The sequence below is a fragment of the Misgurnus anguillicaudatus genome, chromosome 3 (assembly GCF_027580225.2).
Source record: "Misgurnus anguillicaudatus chromosome 3, ASM2758022v2, whole genome shotgun sequence".
Classification (NCBI taxonomy): domain Eukaryota; kingdom Metazoa; phylum Chordata; class Actinopteri; order Cypriniformes; family Cobitidae; genus Misgurnus; species Misgurnus anguillicaudatus.
The window spans coordinates 5,178,910-5,199,400 of NC_073339.2; the positions used below are offsets into that span (position 1 = coordinate 5,178,910).

The window sequence follows — 20,491 nt, forward strand, 5'->3', positions numbered from 1 at the left end:
GGGAATTTTATTGGTTCTAATGGAATATGGCCCAAAACACACTACAGTCTAGTGGTTTTAATGGTGAAAGCTAATGGTTCCTATTGGTATTTTAATGGAAACCATTAGAATTTTCTGTAATGGTTTTATTGTTTTTTTCAGCAGGATGTATCTACATTTCTGTAACCAGCGGCTGTATGCTATAAAAGTAATTCTTTATGAGATAGTATATTTTGACATTAAATGGTGATTAAACAGTGGTGTTTGTCTTATTTGCGGTTACATTATTAGTTTAAATATTGTTGAAAGCGTTTCACCTCATCAGTCGAGCGATATTACAAACCTGAATCGCTTCAATCGAATCGTCAAAGCGGCTCAAATGAACGATTCGTTGGCGGATCAAATATCGCAAGGCATCTGTGAAGCTTACGTCACTCATGAAGACTCCGCTTGAGGGTTGGTTAAAGGCGGAACAGATCGGTCAGTCCGATGACTGGATCGAGTTAACTACTACACCGCGATGCGAGCGTGTAAACACGATACAAAAAAACATGACGGATAAACAAGTCCGATGAGCCGTTTCACTTCTTCAGATGACCTGATGTGGTGAGTTCATGATCAGTTCAGCACACTGTGGTTCATTACGATGTAGTCAAAATATCAAATACTTTATTATCTAACATAAACGCATACTGAACGAAGAGGGAAAATCGCGTAAACGATACAAAAAAATAACGTATTGTGTTTAATGTTATTTATAGATGTGATCATTTTGTATGCTTTCATGTTTTACTTACACTTTGAATATGTGGGGGCGTTTTGTAGGTTGTCTTTTTTTATTAGGGTTAGAAACGTACCGTTTACTCGGGGTCGATATTGAAACATGATCCACTGTGCTGTGTGTCAGCGGTGATTTTAGTGCAGGTGGTCAGGGGTGGGTTCAACTTCATAGCTTCCAGCACAATCCATGCAGGCATTTTCTTATTGTTTGTTTGGCTACTTAAGTTTAAAACAGCAGTGAAGCTTTCGTTTTACTGTAAGCCTATGCGAGTTTCACTTTGGGCTAATGGTTGTGTGGGTGTGCAGAACAAAATGTCACTTGTTTAGTCACTTTAATCCGACCTGCTGAAATTGTTTGCATCATGATGGCTCAATATATTTACACGTAATATTTTACATACAAACCTTCACATGGTGGTATTTTACATGTAACTTTTAACTATACATTTACTTAAACTGACACATCTAGTTAACATGTATATGGATATGGATATGACGCAGATGACTGTTTTCCATTGCATTGACTACAAAAGCGAACCACATACGCGCATACATTACATTATGACCTCACTCTATATTCAACCGATGACATCACAAAGGCGCATGACATCATACAATCACACGGCATAATAGATCAAATAAAAAATACAAAGTTTCAGAGTTCTTAACTAAATTTTAATTTTAATGTGGCATTTTAAGTACGTGAATTTATAAGGACTGCTTATTATGTAACTGGGCGACTGAATCAAACTTCTAACCATAGCTGCATTTTAAGGGAGGAAGTGATGCAATTTGATGCACTTCCAGGAACCCCTTTGATTTACAGGAATCTCAGAGTCTTAAAAAAAGAGTCATCTGTGTAGTAAGTTGTCATAGGCGGATGATTGTCTGGGTGTTTGCCCAATCTTCAAAGAAAAAAATATTTTCTCTTTCAATTTTCTGAATCTGGATGAACTAACTATACACTATAAAAAATTAGCATAAAGTTAAATCAACTTGGTTTTGCAAGTCAATTCAACCTACTATTTTAAGTTTTGGCTTGTGAAAAGTTAACAAAATTAAGTTAGACAAATTCAATTGGATTTTATAAGTTAAAATACTGCATATTTTACAGTGTATAAATACATAAATAATATAAATAAAATATTTCATTTTTGAGCTAATTTTAAATGTTTTTAAATGTATAGTTTATATAGAATTATTGTTAATGTATGTTTAAAAGTTTTTAAATAGTTTATAATATTAAAATGTAAATTATACATAATGTAAATTATACAGAATTTAAGAAATTATGACTTTCTTACTTACTATTTTGTCTTGTTTTCAGTACAAATATCTAAAACTTCTTAAAACAAGATAAAATTTTCTTGACGAGCAAAACTACCTAAGAAAATAAATCTAGTTTTTAGACAAAAAATCAAATTAAGTGAATTTGCAAAAAAAATCTGCCAATGGGGTAAAAAACATTTGTCTTTATTTTTTCTTGAAATAAGTGTTTGATGTAAAAAACATTTTAAGATTTTTTTTCTTACACCATTGGCAGATTTTTTGCTTGTTTTAGGCACAAATTCACTTAATTTTTTGTCTATAAACTAGATTTATTTTCTAGTTAACCAAGAAAATGCATCTTGATTTAAGAATCTTTAGATATTTGTACTGAAAACAGGACAAAAATATTAAGTATAAGAAACTCATTTTTTGCATTGTATATTGTGTTATAAATAGTGCTGGGCAAAGATTAATCGCGATTAATCGCATACAAAATAAAAGTTATTTTTTTCCATAAAATACGTATGTGTCCTCTGTGTAATTATTATTTATATTTAACCAAACACACAAACATATATTCATTTCCGAAATTTTTTATTTATATATATATTTTTTTTATTTATATATCATATGGAGTATATAAAAATATAATATACACACACACACACACATATAAATGTATAAAGAAAAAAAACTTATTTTGTATGGGATTAATCGCGATTAATCTTTGCCCAGTTATAAATGATTAAATAAATGAAAAATGAATAATAATTTGATTTTTTAAAATAATTTATATTTATTTTGATTTAGATAAAACACATAATTAATATATTTATTAAAACATTTGAATTTCTCTCTCTCAGATATTTGACACATGTTGGGTAAAGGCCTGAAACGCAAATTGGAGCAGGAGGAAGAGAATGACCAGAACAAAATGGGCCTTCCTCAGGAACTGTCACCCACCTGTTATTGGCTTCAGAGGCAGACGGTGCTTAACCTTTCTTTACTGAAGTTGCACAGCCAGCCAGCGCACTCAGATCCAGGCCTGGCACGCAGGGTTCTCATCACAAACACACTTCGTCACATCCAGGACGAGCTGAGAGTGGAGGGCGCTCTACCCTGGTCATTGCCCAGTGCCGGGTCCCCATTAGGTGTTGTTGATGGGAGTTCGGAGCGGTCAGCAGGTTGTGATGTTGAGTCCTCATCTCACACTGAGAGCAGTCTGACACCGGTGTCACTGTTGGAAGAGGATAGACATCTGTTTCTCTCACTGCAGTCATCTGTTGCCATCCATACATCCCCTTCTGGTACTAGAAACTGCCCCCCTTTATCCAATTATATAAAGGATAGCTTCACCTCAGCACTGGCTGAAATTGAGGATCTGTGTCCAACTGTGGGCATAACTGCTTCACATACGGGTCCCTCGCTCTCTACCTCTTCGTCGGAGCCGGACACACCCAGCTCACCCACATTAAACAGGGATGTGGCAGATATTACTAGTAATGCTGACTCAACAGAACCAGGCTTGAGTATTTCAAATAAAATCAAACCTGCAAATGAATCCATGGACTTGATGTCATTATCTTACTTCACCCCTTCACTGTCAGACTCCGCCCAGTTTCTTTTTAACAACAGCCCTTCACTTCTCGCTGATTTCTCATTGGATGATTTTCTCTTTACAGAAATAGACAACCTCCTGCTTGACAATACAACATGTACTTCGTCCTTAAACGCATCTTCAGGCACCTCAAAAGTCGTCTCCATGGTAAAGGATGATTTTATTAAGACGCTAACCGGTTACGGTAGTGGTGGGATGAGCCAAGCGGCTCTTCCATCAAATCAGACATTCAAATCAGACCTTAATGAACTTGATCACATCATGGAGGTTTTGGTTGGGTCTTAATTTGACTGTCACATAAACCTGTTTAAAACATTTTTTTGTACATTTCGTCCTTTGTGATAAATTAGTAGTAATTAATGTCCGTTTTTTTATCAGAGTTTTGTATTATGGCATGTAAACCAAAAGAGGTTTTATGGTGATGATGAAGATATTTATTTACATGCTTGAGAATTTGTACTCTAGCAAAAGGTGCAAAAAGTACAAAATGGATGAGACATTTTGCAGCTGTTGTATTACATTTTTAATATTTTGATACATTCCATTTATTTTAGTATACAGATGTTTTAATAATAATAAAATTGTAATTTAAATATTTCTGACTTTGTCATTATGAATAAAACGTATAGCTCTTTTATTGGGCCAATCAGAACGCAATGGATAGCTGGCCAATCGAAGCACACCGCGCTTTTTCAGAAAGATGAGCTTTGTGGAAATCGTCTTTTTCAAGGTGGGGCACAGATGAGCAACAATACCATATATGATATGTGGAAAATATTTCTCAATATGCGTTCTTCTGCCATCTTGTCCTCGTGTTCTCGCTCTACGTCATCGTTAACGGTCGAAGTTCAATTACTATTCCTCAAGAACGCAAGTACAGAGGACGCATGAAAATACCCGGATGTGTTCTTGATATCAAGGTCGCATCAAGTGCAGACTTGCGCTAAAATCGCGTTACGCCCCAGAAGTCATTGGCTGTTTCTCAATTTCAAGAATGCAAAGAACAGACTTGCGTTCTCATGGAGATTGGTCTTGCCAGTCGACCTTTGAAGAACGAACTCAGAAGGTCGCGAGAACACAGAACACACTTTTGAGAATTGAGATGTGTGCGATCTTCCTGTTGGTCACCTGACCTCCCCAGATTTCAGCACGCAGGTCTGCATTTGATGCATCCTCGATATCAAGAAATTGAACTTCGGCGGTTAATGATGACGCAGAGCGAGAACACAAGGACGCAAGATCGCTGAAGAACGCATATTGAGAAACAGCCATTGTGGCAAAACAATAGGCTTGTTCGACTTCATGCGGTGCCGCAAGAATCGACAGCCGGATGATCACGAGAACGAGACAAAAATGATTTCTTGAATCATTCTCGCGGTACTTTGACGTCATCCGGCTGTCGGTTCTTGAGGTGACAAACAGGAAGATCGCACACATCTCAATTCTCACAAGTGCGTTCTGTGTTCTCGCGACCTTCTGAGTTCGTTCTTCCGAGGTCGCCTGGCAAGACCGATCTCTACGAGAAACGCAAGTCCGTTCTTTGCGTTCTTGGAACTGAGAAACAGCCATAGTGCTCTTTAGCAAGGTCACATGGGACCTTTAATTGGGTATAAATTGAACCTAGTGTAGCATATTCCAAAGGTCCCTGCTGAAAAAAAAACAATAAAACCATTACAGAAAATTCGGTTTCCATTAAAATACCAATAGGAACCCTTAGCTTTTACCATTAAAACCACTACACTGTAGTGTGTTTTGGGCCATATTCCATTAGAACCAATAAAATTCCCAATAAAACCAATAGAATTTTCTGGAATGGTTTTATTGTTATTTTCTGCAGGGGTCATCGATCCCATGGACACATTGATAAAAGTAATGTATATATTAAATGCACTGTAATTCGTTTTAAATAAAAATGTATGGCAATCGTATAAATGTAATGTAAAATAAACTAATAAAACAGGCTGAATCAGCAAACTAACAAGACGTGACGACGTAGGTTCACAGGTGAAACGATGAAGCTCCGCCCAAATTCATTAAAGTTGAGTGTTTTAAAGACTTTAGTTCTTTGTGTAGAAAAAATGCATAATATATGAGAAAATGGCTTTTAAATTCAATTTAATTTTATCCCAGTTAACTTACATTTGCAGGCAGTTCGCTGTTTAAATACAAAATATAGCCTACGTCACGCAAATCTATGAGGTAAGCAAGAACTTGGAAGTAATATTACGTCCTATTGTTACGTTTAACCATTATAAGCTAATATAAACTCTCTTCTTTGTTAAAATTTTACTGAGAAAGTGTTTATTACATTTTATGATTAATTTCATTAACTTAATTTGACGGTAAATGTCTCGCCTCTGAAATGAGCGCCATTCTTGTCAGAGTCTGTCACGTGTTCGAGCGAGAAAATACTTTTTTCCTCACTAGGTCTACATTTAACCGTTAACTACAATATTACCAAATATCTTATTATTTGGGCTCCAAACCAACGAATGGTGAGTATTTTCCAGTGCTGCACACACTTTGTTAAGTATGGCTCATGTTTCCGTCATTAGTTTTTCCTTTAGTCAGTCAAATCTTTGCTAAATCATACTTAAAATCAAAGATTACTTACAGAATTCGGTGCACACGAAACACAGAGATGAACGAAGGCTTAAATCCACAGCTTCTCTTAAATTATTTTAATTTCTTGTGTACACTTACAGAAAATTTACACACTTAAGTTTTCCTAAAGAACCTGGGCATGCGCGATTGACCTCGGTAAAGGCTCTTTAGGGATATCATTCGTCATGATTTTTCCATAGGAATTTTCCCATAACAATTTTTACATGTTCCATAGTTTGACTGTACACAGTCCAAAGCCACAGTTAACTATGTAAGCAGTTCTTCTGTATTTCTTTACAATGTGCAAAATCCTCCATGATACAGAATAAACAGTGATACAACTAATAACAACTTAAAATAATAACTATAAATGCCTCTTAACTGACGTTTCAGGTAAACATTTCCCATCATGCACTCCTGGCTTACAGGTTTGCTTTTAAGGTGAATGTCCTCCAAGAGTCTGTTAAGATTTAGCATAGCATAAAACACAGATACAGCATGAGAATGAAGACCAGAAACACACGGATAACAGGGAAATGAGCGTTACAGTAGATATTGGTCCCTTATTCTCAATATATATGTGTATATATATTCATAACTTAATCATTCAATTATCATTGATTCCTTCGCTACATTACAGTTCAATGCCAGTGTTGCAACTTCAATGTAAAACAAACAAACAAACGACGAACGAACACAAAGTTAACAGATATATGTGCAGATTGAAACGAAGCCATCGTTTCTGTAGTTGTCTCTTGATTTGTCAGTGTGGAAAGCAAAATTAACAATTTAACTTAACACAACTCAAAGAGAAAGTTCACTAATAAGTGAAAAATCATATGCTACAACAACATTGGGTGTGATTAAATTAATTAATTAACTAACAAAAACTTTTAAACTAAAGCCTTTGTTACACAAAATCACAACTAAGTAAAATTTTGCAGATTTGGTTTCAAGTTATAATTGCGTATCTAAATACAGATCAAATAATTCATGAAATTTGTGCCGTCAAAGGACTTTTAAACCAGTGTTTCATAAAAAGTGCCCTTTTTTCTTTCGCATACACACATTTAACTAAACAGTAGAATACTCGAAAGAAAATTTCATCCCTGATTATATACAGATTGGCTCTAATATAAACACAAAACGCTTTCCTACTGTTGATCTACAAATAAAAATACATTTCCTACATTTTTCTCTTCTAAAGAAATCGATCGCATCATCTTTCATCATCTTATGTATGGCAATGTGTTTAAGCTTAAAAACGACCAAAACTCAGCAAAGAACGAATAGTGGAACCATGACGGCAATTTTAAAAACAATTATCAGTTTAACAATAACTGGCAAATGATGTGTAAAGAAAAACAGTTGAAATAGGGTGAAGGAGAAAAACGCATCAGTCGGGCGTGGGTGAGGGCGTTGAGGAGGGAAGAAGAGGAGTCAGGGTGGAGGGGAACATCAGGACTTTCGCCTGCATGAAGGAGAGATCCGGTAGCCTTGCGATTACTCTCCGAGCCTCCTCACTTAGATTCTCCTCTTTCTGGACAGGCTTTCTGTTGAGAGAGATCAGACTTTAAAGGGGTTGTTCTCCCATGTCATGCAAGAAGTTTTCTGAAAAAAAAATCTATATTATTCCCTGTGTAGTGTAGGATAATATCAGAAAATTTCTAGACTTTTTAATCACACGTGCTAAACTGTTCACTTTAAATGCTTATATCTTCTGTATGCAAAAAATGTTGATTCAAACCAAAATGCTTTTTTGCATAGTTGTGTTTGACACATGAAAACGTCTTGGGTTATGTATGTAACTGTTGTTTCCAGAGAAGGGAACGAGACGCTGCGTCTCCCTTGCCATACTTCCTGTGTCCCTGTAACGGCATCTTTGGCAATATTTAAGATAGCGACTTAGGGTGTTTTCACATATAGTTCATTTTAAAAGAACCAAACCCAGTTCACTTAAAGTGAACCAGAAAAGGAACTAGCCGAATGTGACCTCAGTCCTTTTGGTGTTCACAATATAGTGGACTCAAAAGAGGACCCAGGTCTTTTTTTGGTCCTCTTCAGAACTGAAGTGATCTCAGACCCTTTCTTGTTCACATTACAACTTCATAAGAACTCAGACCCCAGCTTTCTGTGCAGCAGTTTATTTTGATTGAATGTCAAAACCACACGCGAAAAGGACCGGGACCTCATTGATTTCACACATCAAAAAGAAATCGAACCACAAAAGAACCCAAAAGCGAACCGTACTCATACCACCTCCAGAAGTGCTCTGAGAGTATTTGGAGGGCTCAAACGAACTAGGTGTGAAAACATCCTTACTTCCTGGATCCCGCGTCACCCTGTCTTTGTCATTAAGCCTCAACATTCATTGAATCTGATATACACATTCAGACGCACTTACCTCTGGAGGCCCCCAAGTGTCACCGCAGTGACGCAGCATGAGTTCCCTTAAAAGGGAACTGTAACAATGTATCTTTAAAGGTAACTCAATGTAACCTTGCTCTCACTAAAAATGTGCCTCCACATTTAGTCCTTGAATTTGAGGGTATTGGACCTGAAAAGTCCTTGAAAGGGCCTTGAATTTGAAGTTAACTAAGGTGTGGGAACCCTGATTTACATTGCATATTTGAAGTGACTTAATTCCAATTTTTGTCCATCATGTGGCACATATTGGATATGACCCACGAACTTGTAAGCAGGGAAAAAATGCATAGAATCCGATATTCTCAGATCGGTTTCAGGCCTCATTCATATATGGAAATTAGGGATGCCCTGATCAGGATTTTTGCAGCCGATACCAAGTACCGATTTGTTGTCTTTGTGATCAGCTGGAATACCAATGCCTGATACTGATTCTGATTCTTTAAACTAATATGCACGCTCTTTGATGACTGTATTTACTAATATATTTTTCTAGATAAAGTAATACCACAGATGTTGCCTTTTTATATTACTTGTAGTAATTAAGTAGCCTATATTATTGTTTTATAACAAATAGACAACAAATAAGGCTTATGTCTGTTAAAAGTAATGAAAATAAAACACTTCTTCAGTGTATGAATTAAATTAAATATACAAGCAATCGTATAAAGTAAAACAGTTCTTCAGTCAAGAGCAGAGAGTGATTTTGTGCCAGATCGATCGTAGCATCCCTAGTGGAAATAAATCTTATATGAATCAAATGCATGCATTCGCTTCCACAATGTAAGCGGACAAATCAGATATTCCCATCTCAAGACGTGTCGTGCGTTATTGAAAAGCAGCGCAATAGAGGAAGACGGCTCCGCTTAGTGGAGTAATGTTGAACTTTTATGTCTTGTTACAAAAATAAAGCTCTTTTATCTTATTCTATTATTATTGTATTGTCCATTGCATATCGTGACATTTTACTTTCTCTGTGGTTTAAGCTGTTCTGGGTCAGTATGTCTAACTTGAATTGTTTTGCAAATTTTTAGTGTAAATGCTGATATCGGATACGAGTTGCTTTTAAAAGATGATGAAAGCAGGTTGTCAACAAAATCAAACACAGGCAGCAAATCAGAATTGGGCATCAAGATTACATCCAGCCTCAAGTAAAACTGCCTTGTGGCTCCACCTGGTGGCACAACAGTAACATTGTACAGGATTGAATCTTACTGACCTGGTGGATGTGCTGGTCTTTTCTACGGTTGACATTAGGCGGGCGAATGCATCCACGACTCGACTACTGCCCCCGCTGGTGTCCAGCTTGGCTTGCGTTAACTCATACAGCTCAGGGTCCACACCTTCACACACACAACGTGTTAGCAAACTCTTTTGATACATTACCGTCTGTATGCATTCAAAAAGGGTTGCTTTAAGAAATGGTTAAGCATGTAGATGCAAAACAGGAAAAGAGAGAAAACGAAGTGTTAAACAGGAAATGTTTCTTGCAAACCTGGTATGGAGGTGGCGGTGCCAGAGGGCGACTCGTCCACAGGACCGAAAAAATCAAGGTTGAGCAGAGACGAGCCTCCACTCGCTTCAGAACAAAGGCAGGAGAAAAGTTTGGTAAAAGAGGGGAGAAGGGTTACAGACAGATAGACAGAAAAGGAAAGTAATGACAAACATGCAGAGGTTTATTAGTGATTGAAAGTATGCGAATATTGCGTTCAGTGTATCTATAGTTTTATAGGTACAGCTTAGACCATAGCTAGTGCACATTTAGGTTAATAAAAGCATTCAAAGACCAAGTTATTAACTCTTAAAGGTGAAAGAGTAAACGCTCACACATTCACACATATAAAAAAAGTTATTGTATGACAGTTAGTTTTAGTAACATTAAAAGCGGCAATGCACATTTCTAGATGTTTCAGAATGAGAATGAATTAAGTTTTACTCTGCAATGATTATATGTCGGCGTCTTACCATCTAGAGGGTTTGTAAGGCCACTGCTGCTCCAGTCAAACTGAACAGGAGGAAGGGACTCCTGCCGGCCAAAAACAGACAAAATAACATTTACCAGACCAAACTTCTTACGCACTACTATCTTCCAAATGAAACAATTTTGAGGTGGCTGGATTTGGCGACGAGATTTGGGTAATTTGAATATGGTGGCACTAAATAACGTTGAATCTCAATGGTTCATACGATTCTCATTACTAGTTATCACATGCATGTTTTGTCACGAGACATTCAAGAACCAATGGCTGCGTCACAAATGGTGAACTTGGTGAACTTATTGACTTGCAATATCATGGACATCATGCGTTGGATGTCGCATTTGCTATTTAATGTTTCAAATGGGTGCTTATGGGCACCCCCTTTTCGGTTGATAAGCACCCTTGATGCTCAGTTTTTGACCCCATATTTGTGCAAGCTTGCAGCAGACTTCTTCCCGACAGTCAAAGCCATGTTGCGTCATGAAAGTGCGGACTTGTAGAAAGACCATCAGTGTTGCCATTTGGTACAAGGTCACGGAGATTCAATGTTGTTGGCCTATCGCCATAAATATATTTAAATTTGAAGATGCTCACCTGGTTGGTGTCAGGTGGGCAGGTGTTTAACTCTGAAGCAACCGAAGGAGATTGTGCTATTGAGGCGATCATCTCAGCCGCAGAGACAGGCTTTACTGGTTCTTTTGTGGGTTCCAGCATCCCCTGCAGAAGGACAAACCATTAAAAAGGTGCCTGGATTTAACACATCAACTAGAATTTTTCTGAATTCCCAACAATACTGAGGTGTCATTAACACACACTACGCTACCCTCCCTCTTTAACACGCACTTCCCCTGCAGCTGAGCTCCACTCACCAGACTGGCAGCATACATTGGCACAATTACAGGCTGCTTTTTTTGACCCGTGAACAGCTAAAAAGATAAGAAAGATGAAAGGAAAACTGAAGAAAAGGTGCATACAATAAAAACAAAGCCCATATTTCCAATTTCTTGTAACTGTGCGTTCACACCGCCACAGGCGAGAGCGTCAAAGTGGCCGAAAATCATTCATTTTCAATGACAGACTGCGGCGAGCAGTGGCGTGTCATGTACATTGTGGAGAGTTAAAATCAGCTCAACTTTATGGTAATGAGATGTGGTTTGGCCGCAACCAATCAAAAGGCAGAAACGTTCAGTGGCAACAAATCGGAAGGCAGCAACCAATCGGAAGGCGGAAACGTTCAGTGGCAACAAATCGGAAGGCAGCAACCAATCGGAAGGCGGAAACCGCCACTTGAGAGGATTCCAGAGAATGCATTCAAATGTCAGAGCGTCCACTACACCTTTTCTATAGCGTCGTTGGCAGGGCAGCCCAAGATTTTATTGACGCTCTTGCCGGTGGCGGGGTGAAAGCACAGTAAGCCAAATTATTTAAAGAATACCTAAGTGAAATAAAAAATATACATTAGATCAAATCAACTCACTATATTTCTTGTGTCAATCCCCAGGGAGCAGAGCAGCAATTTATTGGTATAAGAACCGCCCCATTGGTACCGGAGACCATAGGCATTATTAACATCCTGTAACTGTTGCCAAACGTCCTGAAGTGCCCTACAAATCCCAAAGGAAAACATTCAACATGAACATGTTTTGACAATTTGGTTAATACTCTCCATAGTTTGTCTTTTATCTGCCTGAAAGATTTAAGCGTTTAATAATGCCGCAAATATCAAAATGAATAAGAGATGCGTCATCCTTTTTGATGCAGTAGCACATACACATAATTTGACAGACCACACAGCTGCAGGCAAACAAACAGGCCCACGGTGCGAATACCTAAAGCTGGGTACTCAATCAACAACGACACTAAACAAATAAACTTGAATGATACAGGAAATATTTGTCTAGTTCCTCACCCATTAGCAGGCTCTCTGTCACCCTCTTCCTGTTGTGATGTGTCAGGAGGTTTGAGGATGGTGCTGAGTGCACGCACCTCTTCCTCCAACTCTACCTGAGGAGCAAGAGCCAGTTGAAAACTGGCCTGGAAAATCTTCTCCAAACGGCTGGCCAAAGTAGCCTAAGATGATCACAAACACAGGAGAACATTGGATAACATGTAGTCACATAACATACGTTTTCTAAGTAGCATAAGTTCGACCTAATAGCCAACTACAGCTGGATTAACAAAACGTAAAGAAGTTTAAGAGAAGATTGTTTGCTTAATCCAGTCCTGGTATATACTTGTTATAAATACTGTCAACGATTGCAAACAAACAAAAAGAGGTACAGTGGTGTAAACCGTACACATGAACGACTGAACTCTTCTTTTCAAGGTAAGCACCTAAAAAAACAGACTCACAGATGTGCAACTTTTGCGCTCCTCATTAGGGGGCGCCACAACAGGTCGGCTTTCATGCCAGTCATTTCCAGACTTTTCAGTGCATGATGTGTCCTGCCCAAACGTTGCCCAGGAATCCCCATCATTTTGGCTTTGATCTGGTTCAGAGAAAGCCTGCCATCCTCTGCTGTCATCAGCATCACCCACTTGCGCCGAGCTGAAATCTGCGAAACTGTCGCTTTCAGGAAAATTTGCACACGTTGTTCCTTCCTCACCTGCTAACTTTGCTCCACTAGGTTCTTTTGATTTGTCAAAATCCCCAAATTCACCATCTTCAGGTTCCACAGGGACATTACAGGCTGGTTCAGACTGAGTTATTTGTGTTGTTGTGTCTTGCTGGTCAAATTCAGCAAATCCAGTTCCGCCAAAGGAGTTAGCATCTCCAAAGTCACCAAAGTCTCCAAAATCCTCATCGTCATCCTCAGCCAGCTGACTGTCATCAGCCGGAGTTGATGTCTCTTCCTGTAGCGGAGGAGAGGGTACGGATCCTGTCGTGCTATAGTCCCCAAATTCTTCAAGTGCATCCGTTGATAGTGGCCGACCAAAAGAGGTCTCAGTTTCTGTCTCTGTTTCAGTCTCATTCTCTGAGCCTTTCTCATCTAATTGTTCACCATTGGGGTCTGGTGACACCTTGTTGTCCACTGTGCCTTCATCGTCAATAACAGTTTGAGCAACACCATTAAGCACTGGTGGTTGAGCTGTGCCAACCGCCTCAGTAGTATTTGCATCCTGATGTGTGTTATCCGTTTCTGGACACTTCTGATCCAAATCCGTCACTACATGGGAACCCCAGTCCCCATTCCTGAAGCCCTCCGAATTCTCAGAAGAGAAACCAGGTAAGGCACTGGTGATTCTTGAGTCTCTGTTAACATCCTCCGAAGAAGCTCCTTCTTCTTCAACACCAAGATCCTCTTTAGTCGTTCTCACGTTCAAATGTTCCCAATCTGTATTTCCATCATTGTGGTTGAAAGCAGAAAAGTCTGCAAAATCGTCAACTTCCGGACTGTGCTCTATGGTGGGCTCGATTTCTTTATTTTTGTGGGGTGTAAGAGGGCTTCCTCCTTTGTCTAATGTAACAAATCCATTTGTAAGCACTTCAACAGAACCATTGCAGTCAATGGCATCGTTATCAGTCCGAGAGCCCTCTGGAAACTCCAGGGAGTTGATTTGAGCTTGGTGATGCTCTGTGAACTTTTTAAGTTCATCTACCCTAACTGTTCGACCATTGGGCGTGCCACTGTGGCCACTGCCAGGAGCCACACCGTTAGACTTCATAGACCCTACAGGTTGAGTTAATCCCACAATTCTGCCATTACTAAGTAAGTCCGGTGGTGAGGTGGCGTTCAAAGCCTGAGACTGGTCAAATGTTGTGGGTGTCTCGAATTCTGTGAAACTGACGCTGTTCGGGACGCCGGTGAAATCACTGAATTCATCATCTTCTTCCTCAGCGCCATCTTCCATTGGCGGCGGAGATGAGGAGTACATGCGAACCACGTCAGGCTCCATGAAGCCCTGAGCAGAACCACAACCACGAACTCACACCTGCAACAGAAAACAATGATTAGTTAAGCAATACCGAGAAATTAACTTCATATCAGCATCATTACATATAACTCAGTGTTTTCCTGGAAAATGAAATGTAACGCATGTAATATAAGACTGCTTGACTAACTCATGATGTGATTAGAGTGTCAAAATGTCCTCAGCATTATTCAGATTGTATTAGATTCCCTTTAAATGTGCAGTGTGTAATTTTTAGAAGGATCTCTTGACAGAAATGCAAAATAATATACAAAACTATATTATCAGGGATGTATAAAGACCTTTCATAATGAACCATTATGTATTTATTACCTTAGAACGAGACCTTTTTATCTACATACAAAGAGGGTCCACTTACATGGAAGTCGCCATTTTGTGCCGCCATTTTTCTACAGAAGCCCTTAACGGACAATTTTTTTACTAAGTTGTTTCCGACGATGACATGTTTGTTCGGTGGCAGCTACCATAGCTTCTCTATGTGTTTCAAAACCAAGGGGTGAGCAGTGGAGTAAGCCATTGGTTGCAATTCACAACCTCACCACTAGATGATGCTAAAATTTACACACTGCACCTTTATATGACAAAAATCTGTTTGAAAATAATTTCTTCCATGCGTCCATTCACCCTCATCAAACTTTACACACATGTTGTCTTGAGCTATTATCCCACACTTAAAGGGATACTCCAGCCAAATATCAAAATTAACCCATGATTTACTTACCCAAGCAATTTCGAGATACATGTGTTCATCATTTTAAACATTTGGAGTCATTTTAGTAGATGTTCTATTCCAAATGATATTCCAATGATAGAAAACAGGGATCAGAAATAACTTCTTACTGTAAACCCCAAAAAAGGGCATTCATAGGATAATTTTTATATTTGGCTGGGGTATCGCTTTAAGTACTGGTGTTTGCTTAGGAGAGAACAACGTCAGCAGCTTTGCAATAGTGTAAACTGTGAAAAGCGCTATACAAATAAATGTGAATTGAATTTTAATATTGTTTAATCCCTTACCCTATGTATAAAATCCTCAGGGTTTGGAATGGTTACCACCAATAAGCACTTACCAAAATGAAAACTAGTGACAACTACCAAAATGATAACCGATACATAATTTCAATTACACAAAGCAATTATGCTTTTTACTCCGTTTTTATGCTTTTTACTCCTTGTTTCATATTGTTATGTCATAAAATTCTGGAAATCGGTAATTGTCACCCAATTCAAAATAATCACACAGCATGAGTTCTGATATATTTTCCCGACCCTTTTAATTGTCAAGATATAATTTGGCCGATGTCAGATACTGGTAAAAATAGCTTTTATCTGCCGATACAGATTATATGCCGATACATCTGTAAGCCATGCAGCTTGCTGAACGTAGATATACTATTGTTTATATAAGGGATCAAACTTTTAAAATGGAGTGAAAAAATATAATACATTTATATTGTACAAGTGACCCAAGCCATAATACTAATGACATTTAGGGAGCTGAGAATTTGACTTGTAAGCAACTTGTCGGCCAGTAAGCAACCACTCGAAAACACCCTATTAACAGCACAGTAAACTATTTAGAATATATTGGCAACTTGCGGAGGTGAATTTTGCAAGTGCAAACACACACAAATGCCTTAAGAAAATGTAAAAATCTTAGTTAAACAACCAGCTGTGCGGACTCCCTTAAAGAACCTTCCTTGAACAAACTTTGCCGTACGATTTGTTTATTCAAAGCACTGATAACAGACAGCAGATAAATTCTGCCGCCGGTGTAATGAAACGATTTTAATCTTTCGAAAATGGTAGCAACTGCTCACTGTTGTCACAGCCTATTACTGTAGTGCTGCAGGGCATATTTACAGAAATTAAGCCTCAATTAAATTAGCCAGAGTAAAACTAGACAGATTGCCTTCGAATTGAACACTAATGAAGTGCTAATGGGAGAAGTAGTGACTCGCTTAAGTGGAACAAAGGAAACCGGATCAATCCAGAACTGAGAGAAACTAAATCAGTGAGGAACTCGGTCTGGATTTCAGTCTTTGAATGCAAAAGAGAGCACACAAGCAAATTAAATAATAGTAAACCACAACCCAAACATAACAGGGCTTTTAAAGGGAATATTGTGTCCTGTAAACTGCCCATGTTGTTTGTCCAATGGCAACTTCCAACAATGATCAAACGATTAATTTGTAAACATTCAAACCTTCGTATTATGGTTATGGGTTATTGACTTAAATTCATATCTTATAAATTTTGTGATGAATTGCGTTATACGATAACTATCTCTTCGAAGTTAGATAAATGTTTACATGCAAGTTAAAGCCCTTATGTGATATGTCATAATTACGTTTATTGAAGCTTTCAGTGTATATAAAACTAAAATTTAAAAACAGGGTTTTCCTCCCTGTTTGAAAATATACACAGCTGTACAACATGCAAGCTAGTTGGAAAGCTTACATCTGTCCTCTGTGTACATTTTCAGTAGAGCATTTCTTGAAAATAAGGGTCATATCAGACCAAAACGATATAGATGGTATTGTCTCATCCCGTATGCCGCTAGCAAAAAAAACAAAATATTCACAAAACTTGTTATACCGCCCAGTCCTACTTTGTTGTGACAATAACCCTAATTGTAAACAACAGTGGATTTAAGAGTATAGATGGTTTCATCGGACGCACATGCGCTGACGCGATACACGTCTGGATCCAAAACTTTACTTCCGGTTTCGCTTTTTTTTTAATGGTCTGACTAGTTGCTAAACTGATCTCTTAAACAAATGCCTCGTCGAAAATAACAAATGTTTTGGTGTCCTAGGTAATATATAGTTGTTTTTTGCTTGTTATATAAATAAACTATGTTTAAAGAACTTTGTTGTTATATATTCTTAGCGGAATTTACCGGAAGTTACGTGCGGACCACGACAGCCGCTTGTTTATGTTGTTACTGCTGAAACCGTCTATAAACGTATTCACACTAGTACTACACGCATGAATAAAGAAGATAATAAAAGCAATGCATTCATACAGACCGATTTATACTGGGGGTCAAATCTACATAGTTTGGCTTTTTTTATTTTATAAACAAACTAACAGACCAATGAGAATGCTGCTACACAATTCAACCAATGTTAAACACCAAATTAAAAATGACCTCAAACTAGTCTGAATGTGAACAGAACTTTCATCGGGTTAAAATACTCTAGTTTATGGACAAATACAAAACATTTTAACTGTTGGGGGATTAAAATGATTTCCATAAAATTATTGGTGACACTTTACAATAAGGTTGTATTTGTTAACATTGGTTAATGCATTAGCTAACATGGATTAACAAGGAACAATAGTTCTACAGCATTTATTCATCTTTGTTCATGTTAATATCGGCATTTACTAATACATTTTTTAAATCAAGCGTCTTAACTGTTAACATTAATTAAGGCACTATAAATAACTGTATTGACATAAATACATGCTTAAAAACTATATTGTTCATTGTTTGTTCAAGTTAGTTGAAGCATTTACTAATGTTAAATAATACAACCTCATTTTAAAGTGTTGCCAAATTATTTACCCCATGGGTATTTTGATGGTATATAAAAATTCTGTCAGGTTACATAAAACCAACAATAATAATCAATGAAAGCGAAACTTATACATTACAGAGCAAAATAAAGATATTACTTTTCCTTTTATAAACATAACATAATATTACTTTTTACCCTCTGAGGTGCAAAGCAACAAGTCAGTAGACACTTCTTGTTTACTCGACAATATTTATACATAAAACATACAGTTCGTTATAGAGTCATAGATTTATTTACTCACTTTAATAACAGCTGTCAGGAAACGACAGGCCCATATACACTGATTAAAATACCTACTTTAACTATATATTCTTTTAGCAGAAATTAAGGTATCCTAAACTATTTCCAACACTGACTTAATCTAGATTCAATCGGAATGGCTGACATTTAGTCTTAGGGGCAGACTCGATTTGTTTTTAATGTTTACATGACGGCTAGCAGTTAGCCAGCCTGTCTAACGTTAGCTGATAACCAGATCCCACAGGTTAATACGAACAATCAAATTACAACAACAGAGTTTAACTGTGTCGAAATAAGTCACTTCTTTCTTACTAATGAAAAAAACAGCAACAAATTCATTGTTATTGCGTAGACAAATGATTTAAAATAGCAAACTCAATCAGCTAGCATGCACTGAGTAGCATCGGAGTCCATTGGTTTACATGGGCGATGCTAGCGAGCTAACGTTAGCCGACTAACGGCTAACGGCTGGTTCTCGCGCAGCTGTCAGTCATCATCCTACCTCACGAGTCCGGAATGATGTGTCCCATCTCCTTAAAAACATACATCCCAATGCCGACCAGCATCAGTCACATATAAACACACACACGCTGTATATAAATACACACAGTCCGTTAGATCTCTCTCTTTCTGTCTATGTATCTGTGTGTATGTATGTGTGTATCCTGTTCTTGTTCCTAGTTACCCAGCATGCATCATGGTCTGTGGTGTGGCACTACTGTATTCTCATGTTAATTGGATGAAGTTGAATTAGCTTGAAATCTATACAGAGATAAAGCAAATCCAGTTTTACATACTGTTGTAATACAACATAAGTAGAACTAAAGTATAAGTACATTATTACAATCTCACTGTAGTTAAAACTTGAAATGTAGAGGAAAGACAAAATGTTGATACTTGACAAAGCCTTAATTGTATGAACATTTGAAAAGGTTTAAGTCTTTTAAAGCCCCCATGAATTATATTTTTTCCTTTTAGTAAATTTTTACATAAATTAGGTATAGGAATAAATATAAATTGGTATGGTCCAACACAATGACAAAATTCTCATACAGAAGATATAAGCATTCAAAACATACAGTTTGCCACATGCATATAAAAAAGTTTAGAATTTGTATGACATCACCCTACACTTTTCATCAAATTTCTTGTAAAATCAAATGCTCTTTAGATGCTAAAGCATCCCGCCCTTAATGTTTTGTTACAGTACGTCTTGGACTGTGCCATCAATGAAACGCTACTGGTTATTTTTTAAAAAGGGGAAGGGTCTTCTCGATAACTCCATTGTGTCAGTTAAAGGTGGAGTGCATGAGTTTTGAAAAACATTTTGGAAAAGAGAGTCAGGCCAAGTACCAAAACACACTTGTAGCCAATCAGCAGTAAGGGGCATGTCTACTAACCGACATCGTTGCCTGAGTTGCGTATGTGTGGGGCGGGTTTATCAAAAGAAGGTCCAGATTCTTTTGGGGTAGGGGCGAGTTTATTTAGGTGATTTCAAATGTCAATATTGGCTTTCAGAGATCATGCACCCCGCCTTTAAACTGACGTCACCACATCAAATAATGCTGCACATTCCATTCCAAGGCATTTCAATAGGTTTTTAAGTTTAAATGTTGTAAAGACCTTATGTACTTTCATTTTTAAGATCTATACATCACTGATATGTAATAAAAATCTACTTTAAAATAAGCTATTTTAATTTGATTATTAAATATTTATAAACTTAAGCATTTCAAACAGTACAATGGTGGTAGTATGTAAATATATTATACATTATTTACATTGTGCTGTTATTTAGATGATGTGTAAATATAAATTATTTCTATGTATATTTGCTTATTTTTGTTTAATTTTCTGTATTAAATTCAAATAAGACTGCACGTGGAACAAGCGCTCTTTAACATCAGGAAACAGAGTAAAGATAAGGAAACCTGAGGGAGAGAGATAAAGAGTTAAAATGCACAATAGGTGGACATGCGTATCTTCTGGAGATCATCTTAAATCAATGAAGGGAAAGTTTCCATCACACTAGGAAGGAATAGCTCTTTTGTTATTTTAAATGGATCACCATGTTGAAA

At 37.5% G+C, this 20,491-nt stretch overlaps 2 protein-coding genes across 4 annotated transcripts; one reads left to right on the plus strand and one right to left on the minus strand.

The window, feature by feature from the left end:
- Window positions 1-396: 396 nt before the first annotated feature.
- Window positions 397-4,241, plus strand: sertad2a (SERTA domain containing 2a). Its single transcript, XM_055204198.2, has 2 exons — window positions 397-585; window positions 2,892-4,241. Exon 2 carries the CDS (start codon window positions 2,903-2,905, stop codon window positions 3,929-3,931), a length of 1,029 nt encoding a protein of 342 aa, XP_055060173.1. The 5' UTR covers window positions 397-585; window positions 2,892-2,902; the 3' UTR covers window positions 3,932-4,241.
- A 2,071-nt stretch (window positions 4,242-6,312) lies between these two features.
- aftpha (aftiphilin a) lies at window positions 6,313-19,114 on the minus strand. Of its 3 annotated transcripts, none has more exons than XM_055204195.2 (10): window positions 18,916-19,114; window positions 13,006-14,586; window positions 12,563-12,723; window positions 12,131-12,257; window positions 11,523-11,579; window positions 11,248-11,370; window positions 10,640-10,700; window positions 10,170-10,253; window positions 9,894-10,017; window positions 6,313-7,803 (listed from the first exon to the last, which is right to left on the minus strand). In XM_055204195.2, exons 2-10 carry the CDS (start codon window positions 14,548-14,550, stop codon window positions 7,647-7,649), a joined length of 2,439 nt encoding a protein of 812 aa, XP_055060170.2. In that variant the 5' UTR covers window positions 14,551-14,586; window positions 18,916-19,114; the 3' UTR covers window positions 6,313-7,646. The 3 variants fall into 3 exon arrangements, with proteins under 3 accessions (XP_055060170.2, XP_055060171.2, XP_055060172.2); XM_055204196.2 differs by lacking the exon at window positions 18,916-19,114 and adding an exon at window positions 18,415-18,871; XM_055204197.2 differs by lacking the exon at window positions 10,170-10,253.
- Between the last annotated feature and the right edge of the window lie 1,377 nt (window positions 19,115-20,491).

What these genes read in the sequence shown, in the direction of transcription:
- sertad2a (XM_055204198.2), top strand. Translation starts at nt 2,903, where the DNA reads ATGTTGGGTAAAGGCCTGAAACGCAAATTGGAGCAGGAGGAAGAGAAT.
- aftpha (XM_055204195.2), bottom strand. Translation starts at nt 14,550, where the DNA reads ATGGAGCCTGACGTGGTTCGCATGTACTCCTCATCTCCGCCGCCAATG. An exon ending in GGATTGACACAAGAAATATA is followed by an intron (nt 11,580 to 12,130) that starts GTGAGTTGATTT and finishes TTATCTTTTTAG; the next exon opens with CTGTTCACGGGTCAAAAAAA. An exon ending in CACCGCCACCTCCATACCAG is followed by an intron (nt 10,018 to 10,169) that starts GTTTGCAAGAAA and finishes GTGTGTGTGAAG; the next exon opens with GTGTGGACCCTGAGCTGTAT.